This window comes from Salvelinus alpinus, chromosome 16 (genome assembly GCF_045679555.1).
Source record: "Salvelinus alpinus chromosome 16, SLU_Salpinus.1, whole genome shotgun sequence".
Classification (NCBI taxonomy): Eukaryota; Metazoa; Chordata; class Actinopteri; order Salmoniformes; family Salmonidae; genus Salvelinus; species Salvelinus alpinus.
Window position 1 is genome coordinate 44,507,709 of NC_092101.1, and position 21,865 is coordinate 44,529,573.

The following is a 21,865-nucleotide window of genomic DNA, read 5'->3' on the forward strand; positions in this document are numbered from 1 at the left end:
ACAGGAATGTCAGTGTTCTGCCATGGCCAGCGAAGAGCCCGGATCTCAATCCCATTGAGCACGTCTGGGCCTATTGGATTGGAAGGTGAGGGCTAGGGCCATTCCCCCCAGAAATGTCCGGGTACTTGCAGGTGCCTTGGTGGAAGAGCGGGGTAACATCTCACAGCAAGAACGGGCAAATCTGGTGCAGTCCATGAGGAGGAGATGCACTGCAGTACTTAATGCAGCTAGTGGCCACACCAGATACTGACTGTTGATTTTGACCTTTGACCTTTGTTCAGGGACACATAATTCCATTTCTGTTTGTCACATGTCTGTGGAACTTGTTCAGTTTATGTCTCAGTTGTTGAATCTTGTTATGTTCATACAAATATTTACACATGTTAAGTTTGCTGAAAATAAACGCAGTTGACAGTGAGAGGACGTTTCTGCTTTTGCTGAGTTTAGATCTCACTGATCAAAGGTCAGTTCTGTCTTCTGTTGCGTTCAAAGACAGAATGCTACTTTTGAAATGAAAGTGAATATTTTCACTGGGAGCAGCAGAGGAAAGCGCTCAGCATTTGAGTAATATTTCAGTTGTGCTGGAGTTCTGTGTGTGAGTAATGGTCCGCATGCATTGAGTTTATTTGAAAGCGAGGGAATGTAGGGGTGAACTCAGCGGAACGCGGCTCAAATTCCCTGGCATGGTTTGAAGGGGATGTCAGTTCTTGCAGAAGTCATGGGAGAAAAAATACCTAAATCACAGTGAGAAGAGAGAGTAGAGAGATACACAAAGTGTATAAAAGATTAGGAACACCTGCTCTTTCAATGACATAGACTGACCAGGTGAATCCAGGCGTATCGGTTTGAGTCAAGAACTGCATCGCTGCTGGGTTTTTCACGCTCACCAGTTTCCTGTGTGTATCAAGAATGGTCCTCCACCCGACTTGACAACTGTGGGAAGCATTGGAGTAAACATGGGCCAGCATCCCTGTGGAACGCTTTTGACACCTTATAGAGTCCATGACCTGACAAATTGAGGATGTTCTGAGGGCAAAAGGGTTGATTAAATTAAACAATTTCCTCAGCAATCTGCACACAATACCCCATAATGACAAAGCGAAAGCAGGTTTTTAGAAAATTTTTGCAAATGTATTAAAAACAGAAATACCTTATTTACATACGTTTTCAGACCCTTTGCTATGAGACTCAAAATTGAGCTCAGGTGCATCCTGTTTCCATTGAACATCCTTGATACAATTTGATTAGAGTCCACCTATGGTAAATTCAATTGATTGGACATGATTTGGAAAGGCACACACCTGTCTATATAAGGTCCCACAGTTGACAGTGCATGTCAGAACAATAACCAAGCCATGAGGTCGAATGAATTGAACCCGCTGGTCACTCTGACAGAGCTCTAGAGTTCCTTTGTGAAGATGGGAGAACGTTACAGAAGGACAACCATCTCTGCAGCACTCCACCAATTAGGCCTTTATGGTAGAGTGGCCACTCCTCAGTAAAAGGCACATGACAGCCCACTTGGAGTTTGCCAAAAGGAAACTAAAGACTCTCAGACCATGAGAAACAAGATTCTCTGATCTGATGAAACCAAGATTGAACTCTTTGGTCTGAATGCCAAGCGTCATGTCTGGAGGAAACCTCTCACCATCCCTACAGTGAAGCATGCTGTGGGAATGTTTTTCAGCGGCAGGGACTGGGAGACTTGTCAGGATCGAGGCAAAGATGAATGGAGCAAAGTACAGAGAGATCCTTGATGAAAACCTGCTTCAGAGTGCTCAGGACCTCAGACTCGGGCGAATGTTCACCTTCCAACAGGACAACGACCCTAAGCACACAGCCAAGACAATGTACAATGACTTCGGGACAAGTCTCTGAGCCCGGACTTGAACCCAATCGAACATCTCCGGAGAGACCTGAAAATAGCTGTTCAGCAATGCTCCCCATCCCCAGCCAAGCTTGTAGCGTCATACCCAAGAAGACTCGAGGCTGTAACCGCTGCCAAAAGTGATTCAACAAAGTACCGAGTAAAGGGTCTGAATGTTCAAATATATATAGAGGGAGAGAGGGAGGGAGGTAAAGAGAGATGGGGGGAGAGGGAGAGGGAGAGGGAGGGAAAGAGAGATGAGAGGGAGAGAGGGAGGGAAAGAGAGACGGGGGGAGAGGGAGGGAAAGAGAGATGAGAGGGAGAGAGGGAGGGAGGGAAAGAGAGACGGGGGGGAGAGGGAGAGGGAGGGAATGAGAGACGGGGGGAGAGGGAGAGGGAGGGAGTGAAAGAGAGACGGGAGGGAGAGGGAGAGGGAGGGAATGAGAGACGGGGGGAGAGGGAGGGAAAGAGAGATGAGAGGGAGAGAGGGAGGGAGGGAAAGAGAGACGGGGGGGAGAGGGAGAGGGAGGGAATGAGAGACGGGGGGAGAGGGAGAGGGAGGGAAAGAGAGACGGGGGGGAGAGGGAGAGGGAGGGAGTGAAAGAGAGACGGGAGGGAGAGGGAGAGGGAGGGAATGAGAGACGGGGGGAGAGGGAGAGGGAGGGAGTGAAAGAGAGACGGGAGGGAGAGGGAGAGGGAGGGAAAGAGAGACGGGGGGGAGAGGGAGAGGGAGGGAATGAGAGACGGGGGGAGAGGGAGAGGGAGGGAAAGAGAGACGGGGGGGAGAGGGAGAGGGAGGGAGTGAAAGAGAGACGGGAGGGAATGACAGAGGAGCAATGGTCCGGTCTCACAGAGTTTGGACACACCTACTCATTCAAGGATTTTTTTAATTTTTTACAATTTTCTAGTGAAGACATCAAAACTATGAAATAACACGTATGGAATCATGTAGTAACCAAAACTTGTTAAACAAGTCTAAATATATTTGAGATACTTCAAAGTAGCCACCCTTTGCCTTGATGACAGCTTTGCACACTCTTAGCATTCTCTCAACCAACTTCACCTGGAATGCTTTTCCAACAGTCTTGAAGGAGTTCCCATATATGCTGAGCACTTGTTGGCTGCTTTTCCTTTACTCTGCAGTCCAACTCATCCCAAACCATCTCAATTGGTTTGAGGTCGGGTGATTGTGGAGGCCAGGTCATCTGATGTAGCACTCAATCACTCTCCCTCTTGGTCAAATATCCCTTACACAACCTGGAGGTGTTTTACGTCATTGTCCTGTTAAAAAACAATTTATAGTCTCACTAAGTGCAAACCAGATGGGATGGCGTATCACTGCAGAATGCTATGGTAGCCATGCTGGAAAAGTGTGCCTTGAATTCTAAATAAATCCCCAACAGTGTCACCAGCAAAGCACCATAACGCCTCCTCCATGCTTCATGGTGGGAACCACACATGCGGAGCTCATCCGTTCACCTACTCTGCGTCTCACATGGCAGTTGGAACCAAAAATATCAAATTTGGACTCACGAGACCAAAGGACAGATTTCCACAGATCTAATGTCCATTGCTCGCGTTTCTTGGCCCAAACAAGTCTCTTCTTCTTATTGGTGTCCTTTATTAGTTGTTTCTTTACAGCAATTCGACCATGAAGGCCTGATTAACAGTCTGCTCTGAACAGTTGATGTTGAGATGTGTCTGTTATTTGAACTCTGTGAAGAATTTGTGCTGCAATCTGAGGTGCAGATAATAGCCGATTTTTGAGGCTGGTAAATCTAATGAATTTATCTTCTGCAGCAGAGATAACTCTGGGTCTTACTTTCCTGTGGCGGTCCTCATGAGAGACAGTTTCATCATAGGGTTTGATGGTTTTTGCGATTGCACTTGAAGAAGTTCTTGAAATTTTCCGATTGACTGATCTTCATGTCTTAAAGTAATGATGGACTGTCTTTTCTCTTTGCTTATTTGAGCTGTTCTTGCCATAATATGGACGTGGTCTGTTACGAAATAGGGCTATCTTCTGTATACCACTCCTACCTTGTCACAACCAGTGGTGGAAAAAGTACCACATTTTCATACTTAAAAAAACAAACAAGTAAAGATAAAAGTAAAGATACATTAAAAAAGTAAAAGTAAAGATACCTTAAAAGAAAATTACTCAAGTAAAAGTGACCCAGTAAAATACTACTTGAGTAAAAGTCTAAAAGTATTTGGTTTTAAAGGTACTTAAGTATCAAAAGTAAAAGTATAAATCATTTAACATTTCTTATATTAAGCAAACCAGACAACACGATTTTCTTGTTTTTTTAAATGTACAGATAGCCAGGGGTACAGTTCAGCAGTCAGACAAAATTCACAAACGAAGCATTTGTGTTTAGTGAGTCTGCCAGATCAGAGGCAGTAGGGATGACCAGGGATGTTCTCTTGATAAGTGCGTGAATTAGACAATTGTCCTGTCCTGCTAAGCATTCACAATGTAACGAGTACTTTTGGGTGTCAGGGAAAATGTAAGAAGCAAAAAGTACATTATTTTCCTTAGGAATGTAATGGAGTAAAAGTAAAAGTTGTCAAAAATATAAATAGTAAAGTAAAGTACTGATACCCCCCAAAAAACTACTTAAGTAGGACTTAAAAATATTTTTATTTAAGTACTTTACAACACTGGTCACAACTCAACTAATTGGCTCAAATGCATTAAGAAGGAAAGAAATTCCACAATCGAACTTTTAACATGGCACACCTGTTAATTGAAATGCATTCCAGGTGACTACCTCATGAAGCTGGTTGAGAGAATGCCAAGAGTGCAAAGCTGTCATCAAGTCAAAGGGTGGCTACTTTGATGAATCTCAAATGTAAAATATATTTTGATTTGTTTAACACTTTTTTGGTTACTACATGATTCCATATGTGTTATTTCATAGTTCTGATGTCTTCACTGTTATTCTACAATGTAGAACATATTAAAAATAAAGAAAAACCCTGGAATGATTAGGTGTGTCCAAACTTTTGACTGGTGCTGTACATTTATATATCGGTTACAGTATCACCAAGCCTCATAACACATTGAAATACCTTGACTTTGAGTCATCTTGACATTGAGTAAGAACAGCAGGTCCTCTGCAGTCTTTAAGGGATCCATGGTATGCACGCAATCCTATATATTTGTATTTCACTAAAGTGGGAGAGACACCGATATGGCTGAGCAGCATCCATAGTGGAGATTGTTGAGTTCAGAGTTTGGTTTCTAACTTCAAAGCCCAGCCCTGTCAAAGCCCACACACTTCTTTGGATTGCATGTGACTGTAAATGTGTGTATGTGTGTATGAAAATGTGTGTGTGTGTGTGTATGTTTATTTATGAAAGGCACTCCTTCTCTGCTTGAATCGCCAATGCATGTATCACAACCCTGTCAACTGCGCGGCAGGTATGTACAGTATGTACAGTATGTGTGAGTGTATGTGAGTGTGTGTGTGTGTGTGTGTGTGTGCATGCTTCTTAAATGTTGTGTGTGTTTGTTTACACATGTGCACCTTGTTAAGCACCATTCAGCAGCAATGCAGGACTGTCTTTGGGGGAACTCACAATCACTGGGTTCTTATTTGGGCTAAAGGTCCCATCAGATCCAGCTGCCCCATATTAACGTGTGCCCCACTTCACTAGTGACACAGTCCCTGCCCATAACACCCCGCCTCTGGGGTTACTGTGGCAACGCAACAAGCAAAACATGGGAGGTGTCCCAGTCGGTCCTACAGCTCAGCAGCCCTCTTTCTTAATCTTTCTGTCTCTCCCTCTCTCTCTCTTTCTCTGTCTCTCTCTCTCTCTCTCTCTCTCTCTCTCTCTCTCTCTCTCTCTCTCTCTCTCTCTCTCTCTCTCTCTCTCTCTCTCTCTCTCTCTCTCTCTCTCTCTCTCTGTCTCTCTCTCTGTCTCTCTCTCTCTGTCTCTCTCTCTCTCTGTCTATCTCTCTGTCTCTTTCTGCCTCTCTCTCTCTCTCTCTCTCTCTCTCTCTCTCTCTCTCTCTCTCTCTGTCTATCTCTCTGTCTCTTTCTGCCTCTCTCTCTCTCTCTTTCTCTGTCTCTTTCTGTCTCTCTGTCTCTCTCTCGTTCTCTCTGTGTCTCTGTCTCTCTCAATTCAAAGGCTTTATTGCCATGGGAAACATATGTTTACTTTGCCAAAGCAAGTGAAATAAATAATGAACAAAAGTGAAATAAACAATAAAAAATTAACAGTAAACATTACACTCACAAAAGTTACACAGTCATATTATGGCTATATACAGTGTTGTAATGATGTGCCAACAGTTAAATTACAAAAGGTAAAATAAATAAACATAAATATGGGTTGTATTTACAATGGTGTTTGTTCTTCACTGGTTGCCATTTTCTTGTGGCAACAGGTCACAAATCTTGCTGCTGTGGTGGCACACTGTGGTATTTCACCCAATAGGGAGTTTATCAAAATTGGATTTGTTTTTGAATTCTTTGTGGGTCTGTGTAATCTGAGAGAAATATGTGTCTCTAGTATGGTTACACATTTGGCAGGAGAGTAGGGAGTGCAGCTCAGTTTCCACCTCATTTTGTGGGCAGTGAGCACATAGCCTGTCTTCTCTTGAGAGCCAGGTCTGCCTATGGCGGCCTCTCTCAATAGCAAGGCTATACTCAGTCTGTACATAGTCAAAGCTTTCCTTAAGTTTGGGCAGTCACAATGGTCAGATTTTATGCCACTGTTTACTCTCTGTTTAGGGCCAAATAGCATTCTAGTTTGCTCAGTGTTTTGCTTAATTGTTTCCAATGTGTCAAGTAATTATCTTTTTGTTTTCTCATGATTTCGTTGGGTCTAGTTGTGTTGCTGTCCTGGGGCTCTGTAGGGTCTGTTTGCGTTTGTGAACAGAGCCCCAGGACCAGCTTGGTTAGGGGACTCTTCTCCAGGTTCATCTCTCTGTAGGTGATGGCTTTGTTATGGAAGGTTTGGGAATCACTTCCTTTTAGGTGGTTGTAGAATTGAATGGCTCTTTTCTGGATTTTGATCATTAGCGGGTATCGTCATAATTCTGCTCTGCATGGATTATTTGGTGTTTTACGTTGTACACCGGGGATATTTTTGCAGAATTCTGCACGCAGTCTCAATTTGGTGTTTGTTCCATTTTTTGAATTATTGGTTGATGAGCGGACCCCAGACCTCACAACCATAAAGGGCAATGGGTTCTATAACTGATTGAAGAATTTTTAGCCAGATCCTCATCGGTATGTTGAATTTTATGTTCCTTTTGATGGCGTAGAAGGCCTTTCTTGCCTTGTCTCTCAGATTGTTCACAGCTTTCTGGAAGTCACATGTGGCTCTGATGTTTAGGTCAAGGTTTGTATCATTTTTTGTGTGCTCTAGGGCAACAGTGTCTAGATGGAATATGTATTTGTGGTCCTGGCAACTGGACCTTTTTGGAACACCATTATTTTTTCTTACTGAGATTTACTGTCAGGGCCCAAGTCTGACAGAGTCTGTGGAGAAGATCTAGGTGCTGCTGTAGTCCTGCCTTGGTTGGGGACAGAAGCACCAGATCATCAGCAAACAGTAGACCTTTGACTTCAGATTCTAGTAGGGTGAGGCCGGGTGCTGCAGACTGTTCTAGGTGCCCTCGCCAATTCGTTGATATATATGTTGAAGAGGGTGGGGCTCAAGCTGCATCTCTGTCTCACCCCATGGTCCTGTGGAAAGAAATGTGTGTATTTTTCGGTCATTTTAACCTCACACTTGTTGTTTGTGTACATGGATTTTATAATGTTGTATGTTTTTCCCCCAACACCACTTCCTCTCTCTGTATCTCTCTCTCTCTCTGTATCTCTCTGTATCTCTCTCCGTATCTCTCTGTATCTCTCTCAGTATCTCTCTCTCTCTCACTCTCTCTCTCTCGCTCTCTCTCTCTGTCTCTCTTTCTCTCCCTCATATCGTCTGTTAGCTCAGCAGCTGGCTAGAACCACATTACATCAGGCAGACCTTATCTCCTCCTGTAGTCAGTTAACCAGCAAGTCAGTCAGTCAGTCCATCTTTATGTTATGTGTGAACATAAAAGGGGGATTCCTTTTACAATCTGGCAACCATCTTGTTAATCTCTGTCTTTCCTCATGCTGGATCCTCTCAGGCAGGAATCCTCAGGCTTGTCATGCCACACTCCCAGTTCCAGTCTCAGAGTGGAGAAGCAGGACTCTAACTGACGGCTGTTTGTGTTACAGGCCTTGAGTGGACAGATAGCCAGAGGGATAAGAGATGTAATGTATTCATTAACCCTGAGTGTCTACTCGAGCATAGAATGTTTATCTTTATTTAACTAGGTAAGTCAGTCAAGAACAAATTCTTATTTACAATGACAGCCAACCAGGGAACAGTGGGTTAACTGCCTTGTTCAGGAACAGAATGACATATTCTTACCTTGTCAGCTTAGGGATTCGATCCAGCAACCTTTCGGTTTACTGGCCCGACACTCTAACCACTAGGCTACCTGCCGCCCCAGCACACAGTGGGCGTTCTATCGTACCGTATGTTCTGGGCTTAGAAAGAGTATTTAGGCCTAGGCCAGGTTTTCCTGGTCAAGTCAGGTGGTCAGGGTTCATGTTGGGCATTTTCATATCTTTCCACTCAGGATGTCAGTTCATATCAATGAGGATGGTCACATTGTGTTTGACTGGAGACGGTTGGGTGGTCAGTTTATGGTCAGATTATCTTCATGTTGGTCATGTTCTCCTGGCCAACACCTTGTCAACTGTTTCTGTCCCCCAGATGACCGTGTGAACGTGTTCAAATCGCTGCACATTCACACACATACAGTATGTATGATGTCATCTAGACCAAGTGTGTGTGTGTGTGTTTTGGGTGTATGTGAGCCCTTTACATAGTGCCTAGGGAGAGAGTATAAATACGTCAGTATTTATAGCAACCATGCGTTCCCTAAGCCTCACAGTGTGGAGATGTGGAAACCATATGGAAGAGAGTGCGTGGTAAAGCAGGGAGGCAACTGGGAAGTGGACTCAGTGGAGGTGAGCCCTGGGCAGGCATGGAGAGAGCAGGAGAGCCCCTGGTCCCTGGAAACAAACAGCCACTTGTTTTTATGATTATTTACAGTGTCCCCGGTGATTGGCCACAGTCCGGGGGTGCTGAATGTGATCAAGGAGCAGCAGGTGACTCTGCCTTGTGTGCTGCTGGCGGGAAACCCCCTACCTGAGAGACGCTGGCTACACAACCACGGCCTGGTGAGAAGGCTATACACACACACTGGCACACACACACACTGGCACTCACATACACACGCACGCGCACACACACACGTACACACACACACACACACACACACACACACACACACACACACACACACACACACACACACACACACACACACACACACACACACACACACACACACACACACTGGCACGCACACACACATGCCCACACACACGCACACACACATACCCACACACACACACGCGCGCACATGCACACACACATACACACTACTGGTGCCTGAGATCTGCCTGTGGTTAAGCACTGTGAATAAGATTACACCAATTTGTTCTCAGACAGTCGAGGAATGATTCATAAAAATTAACAAAAACATTTAACAAAACCACTCCACAATTACTTACTCACTGCAACGTTTATGAAGGTGTCTATTTTTTAAGCAATGATTTTAAAACTAATATTAGACTCGTCTATGGACCACCAGGGCCCGTTTTGAGTAGAGGTCCATTCTTTAGTGTATTTGGGTGTTTTATACCTACCACATGTTTCATACATACCGCCTGTTTCATACATACCACATGTTTTATACATACCGCATGTTTCATACATACCACATGTTTCATACATATCGCCTGTTTTATACATACCGCCTGTTTCATACATACCACATGTTTCATACATACCGCATGTTTTATACATACCACATATTTTATACATACCACATGTTTAATACATACCACATGTTTTATACATACCACATGTTTTAGACATACATACCGCATGTTTCATACATACCGCATGTTTTATACATACCGCATGTTTCATACATACCGCATGTTTTATACATACTGCATGTTTTATACATACCCACCGCATGTTTCATACATACCGCATGTTTTATACATACCGCATGTTTTATACATACCACATGTTTTATACATACCACATGTTTTATACATACCACATGTTTTATACATACCGCATGTTTCATACATACCCACCGCATGTTTCATACATACCCACCGCATGTTTCATACATACCGCATGTTTTATACATACCGCATGTTTTATACATACCACATGTTTTATACATACCACATGTTTTATACATACCACATGTTTTATACATACCGCATGTTTCATACATACCCACCGCATGTTTCATACATACCCACCGCATGTTTCATACATACCGCATGTTTTATACATACCGCATGTTTTATACATACCACATGTTTTATACATACCACATGTTTTATACATACCACATGTTTTATACATACCACATGTTTTAGACATACATACCGCATGTTTCATACATACCGCATGTTTTATACATACCGCATGTTTTATACATACCACATGTTTTATACATACCACATGTTTTATACATACCACATGTTTTATACATACCACATGTTTTATACATACCACATGTTTTATACATACCACATGTTTTATACATACCGCATGTTTCATACATACCGCATGTTTTATACATACCGCATGTTTTATACATACCACATGTTTTATACATACCGCATGTTTTATACATACCACATGTTTTATACATACCACATGTTTTATACATACCGCATGTTTCATACATACCCACCGCATGTTTTATACATGTTTTATACATACCACATGTTTTATACATACCGCATGTTTTATACATACCACATGTTTTATACATACCGCATGTTTTATACATACCACATGTTTTATACATACCACATGTTTTATACATACCGCATGTTTTATACATACCACATGTTTTATACATACCACATGTTTTATACATACCACATGTTTTATACATACCGCATGTTTCATACATACCCACCGCATGTTTTATACATGTTTTATACATACCACATGTTTTATACATACCGCATGTTTTATACATACCACATGTTTTATACATACCGCATGTTTTATACATACCACATGTTTTATACATACCACATGTTTTATACATACCACATGTTTTATACATACCGCATGTTTCATACATACCCACCGCATGTTTTATACATGTTTCATACATACTGCATGTTTTATACATACCGCATGTTTTATACATACCACATGTTTTATACATACCACATGTTTTATACATACCACATGTTTTATACATACCGCATGTTTCATACATACCCACCGCATGTTTTATACATGTTTTATACATACCACATGTTTTATACATACCACATGTTTTATACATACCGCATGTTTCATACATACCGCATGTTTTATACATACCGCATGTTTCATACATACCGCATGTTTTATACATACCGCATGTTTTATACATTCCACATGTTTTATACATACCGCATGTTTCATACATACCGCATGTTTTATACATACTGCATGTTTTATACATTCCACATGTTTTATACATACCACATGTTTTATACATACTGCATGTTTTATACATACCACATGTTTTATACATACCACATGTTTCATACATACCGCATGTTTTATACATACCGCATGTTTTATACATACCGCATGTTTTATACATACCACATGTTTTATACATACCACATGTTTTATACATACCACATGTTTTATACATACTGCATGTTTTATACATACATACCACATGTTTCATACATACTGCATGTTTTATACATACCACATGTTTTATACATACCACATGTTTTATACATACTGCATGTTTTATACATACCACATGTTTTATACATACCACATGTTTCATACATACCGCATGTTTCATACATACTGCATGTTTTATACATACCACATGTTTTATACATACCACATGTTTCATACATACCGCATGTTTCATACATACTGCATGTTTTATACATACCACATGTTTTATACATACCACATGTTTCATACATACTGCATGTTTTATACATACCACATGTTTTATACATACCACATGTTTTATACATACTGCATGTTTTATACATACTGCATGTTTTATACATACCACATGTTTCATACATACCACATGTTTTATACATACCACATGTTTTATACATACCACATGTTTCATACATACCGCATGTTTTATACATACCGCATGTTTTATACATACCGCATGTTTTATACATTCCACATGTTTCATACATTCCAATTGTTTCATACATACCGCATGTTTCATACATACCGCATGTTTTATACATACCGCATGTTTTATACATACCGCATGTTTTATACATTCCGCATGTTTTATACCTACCGCATGTTTTATACATACCGCATGTTTCATACATACCGCATGTTTTATACATACCGCATGTTTCATACATACCGCATGTTTCATACATACCGCATGTTTCATACCTACCGCATGTTTTATACATACCGCATGTTTTATACATACCGCATGTTTCATACATACCGCATGTTTTATACCTACCGCATGTTTTATACATACCGCATGTTTCATACATACCGCATGTTTTATACATACCGCATGTTTCATACATACCGCATGTTTTATACATACCGCATGTTCCATACATACCGCATGTTTTATACATACCGCATGTTTTATACATGTTTTATACATACCACATGTTTCATACATACCGCATGTTTTATACCTACCGCATGTTTTATACATACCGCATGTTTTATACATACCGCATGTTCCATACATACCGCATGTTTTATACATACCGCATGTTTTATACATACCGCATGTTTTATACATACCGCATGTTTTATACATACCGCATGTTCCATACATACCGCATGTTTTATACATACCGCATGTTTTATACATACCCACCGCATGTTTTATACATGTTTTATACATACCACATGTTTTATACATACCGCATGTTTCATACATACCGCATGTTTCATACATACCGCATGTTTTATACATACCGCATGTTTTATACATACCGCATGTTTTATACATACCGCATGTTTTATACATACCGCATGTTTTATACATACCGCATGTTTTATACATACCGCATGTTTTATACATACCACATGTTCCATACATACCGCATGTTTTATACATACCGCATGTTTTATACATGTTTTATACATACCACATGTTTTATACATACCGCATGTTTCATACATACCGCATGTTTCATACATACCGCATGTTTTATACATACCGCATGTTTTATACATACCGCATGTTTTATACATACCACATGTTTTATACATACCGCCTGTTTCATACATACCGCATGTTCCATACATACCACATGTTTCATACATACCGCATGTTTCATACATACTGCATGTTTTATACATACCGCATGTTCCATACATACCGCATGTTTTATACATACCGCATGTTTTATACATACCGCATGTTTTATACATACCGCATGTTCCATACATACCGCATGTTTTATACATACCGCATGTTTTATACATACCCACCGCATGTTTTATACATGTTTTATACATACCACATGTTTTATACATACCGCATGTTTCATACATACCGCATGTTTCATACATACCGCATGTTTCATACATACCGCATGTTTCATACATACCGCATGTTTCATACATACCGCATGTTTCATACATACCACATGTTTTATACATACCGCATGTTTCATACATACCGCATGTTTCATACATACCGCATGTTTCATACATACCGCATGTTTCATACATACCGCATGTTTCATACATACCGCATGTTTCATACATACCGCATGTTTCATACATACCGCATGTTTCATACATACCGCATGTTTCATACATACCGCATGTTTCATACATACCGCATGTTTCATACATACCGCATGTTTCATACATACCGCATGTTCCATACATACCGCATGTTTTATACATACCGCATGTTTTATACATACCCACCGCATGTTTTATACATGTTTTATACATACCACATGTTTTATACATACCGCATGTTTCATACATACCGCATGTTTCATACATACCGCATGTTTCATACATACCGCATGTTTCATACATACCGCATGTTTCATACATACCGCATGTTTCATACATACCACATGTTTTATACATACCGCATGTTTCATACATACCGCATGTTTCATACATACCGCATGTTTCATACATACCGCATGTTTCATACATACCGCATGTTTCATACATACCGCATGTTTCATACATACCGCATGTTTCATACATACCGCATGTTTCATACATACCGCATGTTTCATACATACCGCATGTTTCATACATACCGCATGTTTCATACATACCGCATGTTTCATACATACCACATGTTTTATACATACCGCATGTTTCATACATACCGCATGTTTCATACATACCGCATGTTTTATACATACCGCATGTTTCATACATACCGCATGTTTCATACATACCGCATGTTTCATACATACCACATGTTTTATACATACCGCATGTTTCATACCCACCGCATGTTTTATACATGTTTTATACATACCACATGTTTTATACATACCGCATGTTTCATACATACCGCATGTTTTATACATACCCACCGCATGTTTTATACATGTTTTATACATACCACATGTTTTATACATACCACATGTTTCATACATACCGCATGTTTTATACATACCGCATGTTTTATACATACCGCATGTTTTATACATACCACATGTTTTATACATACCGCCTGTTTCATACATACCGCATGTTCCATACATACCACATGTTTCATACATACCGCATGTTTCATACATACTGCATGTTTTATACATGTTTTATACATACCACATGTTTCATACATACCGCATGTTTCATACATAACACATGTTTTATACATACCACATGTTTATGCGTGCCAATACAGCTGGTTGTGTGTCTGTGTTTGTCCCTCCATGTAATGTTCTCACCTGTTGAATGTGTTCCTGTCCATGCCAGGTGAGCTCCAGCCCGTATGTGACGGTGCGTAGAGACGGCAGCCTGCATATAGAACACGTTCGTCTGGAGGACGGAGGGGAATACACCTGCCTGGCAGAGAACGTGCTGGGCTCCAGCAACCGCACCACCACCGTCAACATCTATGGTAAGACCGCAGTAAGACCACAATACCATGGTTAACATCTACTATACGACCGCAGTAAGACCACAATACCATGGTTAACATCTACTATACGACCACAGTAAGACCACAATACCATGGTTAACATCTACTATACGACCGCAGTAAGACCACAATACCATGGTTAACATCTACTATACGACCACAGTAAGACCACAATACCATGGTTAACATCTACTATACGACCGCAGTAAGACCACAATACCATGGTTAACATCTACTATACGACCACAGTAAGACCACAATACCATGGTTAACATCTACTATACGACCACAGTAAGACCACAATACCATGGTTAACATCACTATACGACCGCAGTAAGACCACAATACCATGGTTAACATCTACTATACGACCACAGTAAGACCACAATTCCATGGTTAACATCTACTATACGACCACAGTAAGACCACAATACCATGGTTAACATCTACTATACGACCACAGTAAGACCACAATACCATGGTTAACATCTACTATACGACCACAGTAAGACCACAATACCATGGTTAACATCTACTATACGACCACAGTAGGACCACAATACCATGGTTAACATCCCTATACGACCACAGTAAGACCACAATACCATGGTTAACATCTATACGACCACAGTAAGACCACAATACCATGGTTAACATCTACTATACGACCACAGTAAGACCACAATACCATGGTTAACATCACTATACGACCACAGTAAGACCACAATACCATGGTTAACATCTACTATACGACCACAGTAAGACCACAATACCATGGTTAACATCTACTATACGACCGCAGTAAGACCACAATACCATGGTTAACATCTACTATACGACCACAGTAGGACCACAATACCATGGTTAACATCACTATACGACCACAGTAAGACCACAATACCATGGTTAACATCTACTATACGACCGCAGTAAGACCACAATACCATGGTTAACATCACTATACGACCACAGTAAGACCACAATACCATGGTTAACATCTACTATACGACCACAGTAAGACCACAATACCATGGTTAACATCTACTATACGACCACAGTAAGACCACAATACCATGGTTAACATCTACTATACGACCACAGTAAGACCACAATACCATGGTTAACATCTACTATACGACCACAGTAAGACCACAATACCATGGTTAACATCTACTATACGACCACAGTAAGACCACAATACCATGGTTAACATCTACTATACGAACACAGTAAGACCACAATACCATGGTTAACATCTACTATACGACCACAGTAAGACCACAATATCATGGTTAACATCTACTATACGACCACAGTAAGACCACAATACCATGGTTAACATCACTATACGACCACAGTAAGACCACAATACCATGGTTAACATCTACTATACGACCACAGTAAGACCACAATACCATGGTTAACATCTACTATACGACCACAGTAAGACCACAATACCATGGTTAACATCTACTATACGACCACAGTAAGACCACAATACCATGGTTAACATCTACTATACGACCACAGTAAGACCACAATACCATGGTTAACATCTACTATACGACCACAGTAAGACCACAATACCATGGTTAACATCTATACGACCACAGTAAGACCACAATACCATGGTTAACATCTACTATACGACCACAGTAAGACCACAATACCATGGTTAACATCTACTATACGACCACAGTAAGACCACAATACCATGGTTAACATCTACTATACGACCACAGTAAGACCACAATACCATGGTTAACATCTACTATACGACCACAGTAAGACCACAATACCATGGTTAACATCTACTATACGACCACAGTAAGACCACAATACCATGGTTAACATCTACTATACGACCACAGTAAGACCACAATACCATGGTTAACATCTACTATACGACCACAGTAAGACCACAATACCATGGTTAACATCTACTATACGACCACAGTAAGACCACAATACCATGGTTAACATCTACTATACGACCACAGTAAGACCACAATACCATGGTTAACATCTACTAAACAGTTATACTGTATATCTACTGTCGGTAAGACTGTATTGGAGTCATTCCACAATCCTCCATAATGTTCTCATCTTCTCTGTGGGCTGTCTGACTCCACACACAATGAACCTTTATTCTCCTCCCCCCGCCTTTCTCTCTCTCTCTCTGTTCTCCCTCTCTCTCTCTCTCTCTCTCTCTCTCTCTCTCTCTCTCTCTCTCTCTCTCTCTCTCTCTCTCTCTCTCTCTCTCTCTCTCTCTCTCTCTCTCTCTCTCTCTCTCTCTCTCTCTCTCTCTCTCTCTCTCTGTGTCTCTGTACTTGCTCTCATTTTTTCTCTCGCTCGCTCGCTCTCTCTCTTTCTATTCTCTTTCTCTGTACTCTCTCTCTCTCTGTTCTCTCTGTTCTCTGTTCTCTCTGTTCTCTCTCTGTTCTCTCTCTCTCTCTCTCTCTCTCTCTCTCTCTCTCTCTCTCTCTCTCTCTCTCTCTCTCTCTCTGTTCTCTCTCTCTCTCTGTTCTCCCTCTTTCTCTCTCTATCTCTCTCTCTGTACTCTCTGTCTCTCTCGCTCTCTGTTCTCTCTGTTCTCTCTCTCCATCTGTCTCTCTCTCTCTTCTCTCTCTCTCTCTCTCTCTCTCTCTCTCTCTCTCTCTCTCTCCATCTCTGTCTCTCGCTCTCTGTTCTCTCTTTCTCTCTCTCTCTCTCTCTCTCTCTGTTCTTACTTCATGAATTTAACTGTCTGAGTTTGCATAAAAACCAGGAACAGCTGTTGAGAGTGGCACAGTTTGGAAGGGTTTGGAACAGGAAGAGGGAAAAATATGTTCTCATTCTTTATTGGAACCAGTTTGGGTGGTGCTTCTACAATTCTACCTTCATAAATGGGAATGGGTCATGGCGTGTTGAAATGCTCTTTGAAAGGTTGAAATTAGCTCATTTCTATATCCTCATATGTTTCTGTAGACATTTCCTTCTAACCTTTCTCAGAGAACAACCACAGGCACAGACTAGCAGGACTGTGCATTAGTTGACAGTACACTTCCAGTAGACAATGTCCAAAGAGTGTATTTTGTCTACATGTTACATGAGAGAGTGACAACGTGTAAAGTCATCATGAGTTAAATAACTAATTGTGATGTTAAACTGTGAGTTAGTCTCTGTAGCCGCTCCAAGTTTCCGGCGTTAATATCTTCCCCAGATGTCCCAGTGCCTATTGATAAAACAGATTGAGGGAGCGAGGGAGAGATTTTTTATTTTATTTTATTTATTTAACCTTTATTTAACTAGGAAAGTCAGTTAAGAACAAATTCGTATTTACAATGACAGCCTACCCCCTTGGCCAACCCCTTCTGTCCTGCCAAACCCGGACGACGCTGGGCCGGACGACGCTGGGCCGGACGACGCTGGGCCGGACGACGCTGGGCCAATTGTGCGCCGCCCGATGGGACTCCCAATCACGGCCGGTTGTGATACAGCCTGGATTCGAATCAGAGTATCTGTAGTGACGCCGCTAGCTCTGAGATGCAGTGCCTTAGACCACTACGCCCCGAAGGAGAAGAGAGGGATACCTTTATGTGTGTCAGCCAAACACTGTGTCCACCATCCAGACGCCACAGAGACACAACATACTGTACACACAACACACACACACACACACATGTTCACTGGTCTAACTTAATGCCCCCCCTCTCCTCTCCCCTTACCAGTGATGCCTACCATCCAACATGGCCCTCAGGTCTTCAGTACCATAGAGGGCACCCCCATCTCCCTACCCTGTCGTGCCGACGGAGTGCCCACGCCCGACATCACCTGGTCCAAGGTCTGTAGTTCTTGGTTTTTGACGACTGTCCTCCATCTCACTGGGTTTGGGGCAAGTTTATCCAGGTCACACCAGTTGAGTTGCACTGTAACACACTCTCTTGTTTTACTGTTCCTATCCATCTGTCAGCTTCAGCCTACATCCTCCATTCTCTCAACCTACTTTCAGAGAGAGGAAGAGAAAAGCAAGAGGTGAGGATAGAAGGAAAGAGGGGGATAACTGCCAGAGAAAGATAGTTTCCGACGACAAAAGAGAGAGAGAGGGGGATTTAATATGAAAATGCAGAAAATGCAGAGTGATTGTCAGAGAGTCACTGAGATGGCAAACGAGAGAGAGACAGAGACAGACAGAGACAGAGACAGATAGAGAGAGAGAGAGACAGACAGAGAGAGACATAGAGACAGAGACATAGAGACAGAGAGAGAGAGACAGAGAGAGACAGATAGATAGAGAGAGAGACAGACAGAGAGAGACAGACAGAGACAGACAGAGAGAGACATACAGAAAGAGAGAGACAGAGACAGATAGAGAGAGACAGAGACAGATAGAGAGAGACAGAGACAGATAGAGAGAGACAGAGACAGATAGAGAGAGAGACAGAGACAGATAGAGAGAGAGAGACAGAGACAGATAGAGAGAGAGACAGAGACAGATAGAGAGAGAGACAGAGACAGATAGAGAGAGAGACAGAGACAGATAAAGAGAGAGACAGACAGAGAGAGACAGACAGAGACAGATAGAGAGAGAGATAGACAGAGACATACAGAGAGACAGAGAGAGAGAGACAGAGAGAGACATACAGATAGAGAGAGACAGGGGAAATGGATGTGCAGTTAATTCATTTGTTTTTGTTTTGTTCCTCTCATAAAAGGCAGACTGTTATGTGTTTCTGTACATCCATTGACAGTTATATTTCCTTACATAACCTATTATATGAGCTCCAATCTGGATTTAGAAAATCCCATTCCACCAACACTTGCCTACTATATCTAACTGACCACATAAGGAAGGAAGGAAATTGTGTGGTATGGTTATGTTAGATCTCCAAAAGGCTTTTGATACAGTGGATCATTAGATTCTGTTAATCAAACTAATAGTCATGGGCTTTAATTACTTAGCAGTAATATGGGTTAGCTCTTATCTGCAAAGAAGAAACAGATGGTGGATGTGGATGGGACCCTATCTAAACCCGAAATCTTGAACTGCGGGGTACCCCAAGGGAGTGTGCTGGGTCCACTTTTATTTCTATTGTATATAAATGATCTGAAGTCTGCCTGTACATGTGACCTTTTCCTCTATGCAGATGATTCTGCGCTGTTGGTTTCCCACAAAGACAACAATGTGGTTGAGAAAGCCCTCAGTGCTGAACATCTGAATGTCAGTAAATGGCTAAATCAAATCAAATCAAATCAAATTTTATTTGTCACATACACATGGTTAGCAGATGTTAATGCGAGTGTAGCGAAATGCTTGTGCTTCTAGTTCCGACAATGCAGTAATATCCAACGAGTAATCTAACCTAACAATTTCACAACAATTACCTTATACACACACGAGTGTAAAGGAATGAATAAGAATATGTACATAAAAAAATATATGAATGAGTGATTGTATAGAACGGCATAGGCAAGATGCAGTGGAGTACAGTATATACATATGAGATGAGTAATGTAGGGTATGTAAACATATAAAAGTGGCATTGTTTAAAGTGGCTAGTGGTACATGTATTACATAAAGATGGCAAGATGCAGTAGATGATATAGAGTACAGTATATACATATGAGATGAGTAATGTAGGGTATGTAAACATATAAAAGTGTCATTATGACAATAAGCTGTCTCTTCACCTTGGAAAAACAGAGTCCATCTTGTTCGGGTCCAAAGTGAAACTGAGGAAATCCCCAGATTTTAAGGTGGTAGTAGGTGACATAGTAGTCGCAGCAAAATACTCTGTTAATTATCTTGGATGTGTGCTAGATAATCATCTGACAGGGGAAAGAATGGCACAAAACGTTATCTCCAAAGTGAACCAAAGTAAAATTAGGTTTCTGTCAAGAACCTTCAAATATCTGGATAAGAATGCATTGGGGGCATTGGCATGGGCTCTTGTTCAGTGCCACTTTGTCTATGCGTGCTCTTCCTGGTACAATAGTGCCCCCAACAATAAATTGCAGACATCTCAGAACAAATTAGTCAGGATTATACTTAAACTTACAGCACTTACGCATCTTGACCATTCTTGCTTTGAAATCCTTAGATGGTTCAAAGTGGAGCAGAGAATCTCTCAGATTAAATTGTGTCTTGTCCATCAGATTGTCCACAGTATGGTTTCCAGGTACCTATGCAGCTACTTTACCTTAGTAAGGGATAACCATAAGTATTCAACTAGAAGGAGTGAAAACTGACGTTGTTCCTTTAAGATTTTAAAGTGGTATGGGGGAAAGAAACGCTGTTATACTCAGCTGCCATTCTTTGGAATAGTCCTCAGAAGAATTTGGAACTTGGCTAAATAGTAGCATGTCTCAAAAATGAATTGTAAGATTATAGTACATGGATGAGAATAACATACCAGAGATAGCATATGGTCTGTCTTTTGGTGCCTGTTGTTTATCATATTGTGATTGTCTCATATATATTAGGTATTGATTGTTTTATATATTAATGGCATGTGAGACAAGGGACATGTACCTGTACGTAGTCGTTTATTAGGAACGGGATTTGTACTAATTATCTCATGTTATGAATCAAACAACAATTTTGTCTGTCATTGTCTGTTGCCATTACTATTGCCGCCTAACCTTGTTGCATTCCCCCTTCCCCCTTCCCCCTTCCCCGTTCCCCCTTCCCCCTTCCCTCTTCAAAGCACCACAATGGAAATAAGCTTTATTGTGTTACAATTGAAGAA

General features: G+C 41.2%; 1 protein-coding gene across 2 annotated transcripts in view; it reads left to right on the top strand.

The window, feature by feature from the left end:
• hmcn1 (hemicentin 1) overlaps positions 1 to 21,865 on the top strand; it is a 229,641-nt gene that overhangs the window by 112,717 nt on the left and 95,059 nt on the right. For both annotated transcript variants that reach the window (XM_071346348.1, XM_071346349.1), the window contains exons 18-20: positions 8,981 to 9,108; positions 14,972 to 15,116; positions 18,848 to 18,960. In XM_071346348.1, coding sequence (XP_071202449.1) covers positions 8,981 to 9,108; positions 14,972 to 15,116; positions 18,848 to 18,960 — 386 coding nt within the window. The remainder of the gene's footprint in view (positions 1 to 8,980; positions 9,109 to 14,971; positions 15,117 to 18,847; positions 18,961 to 21,865) is intronic.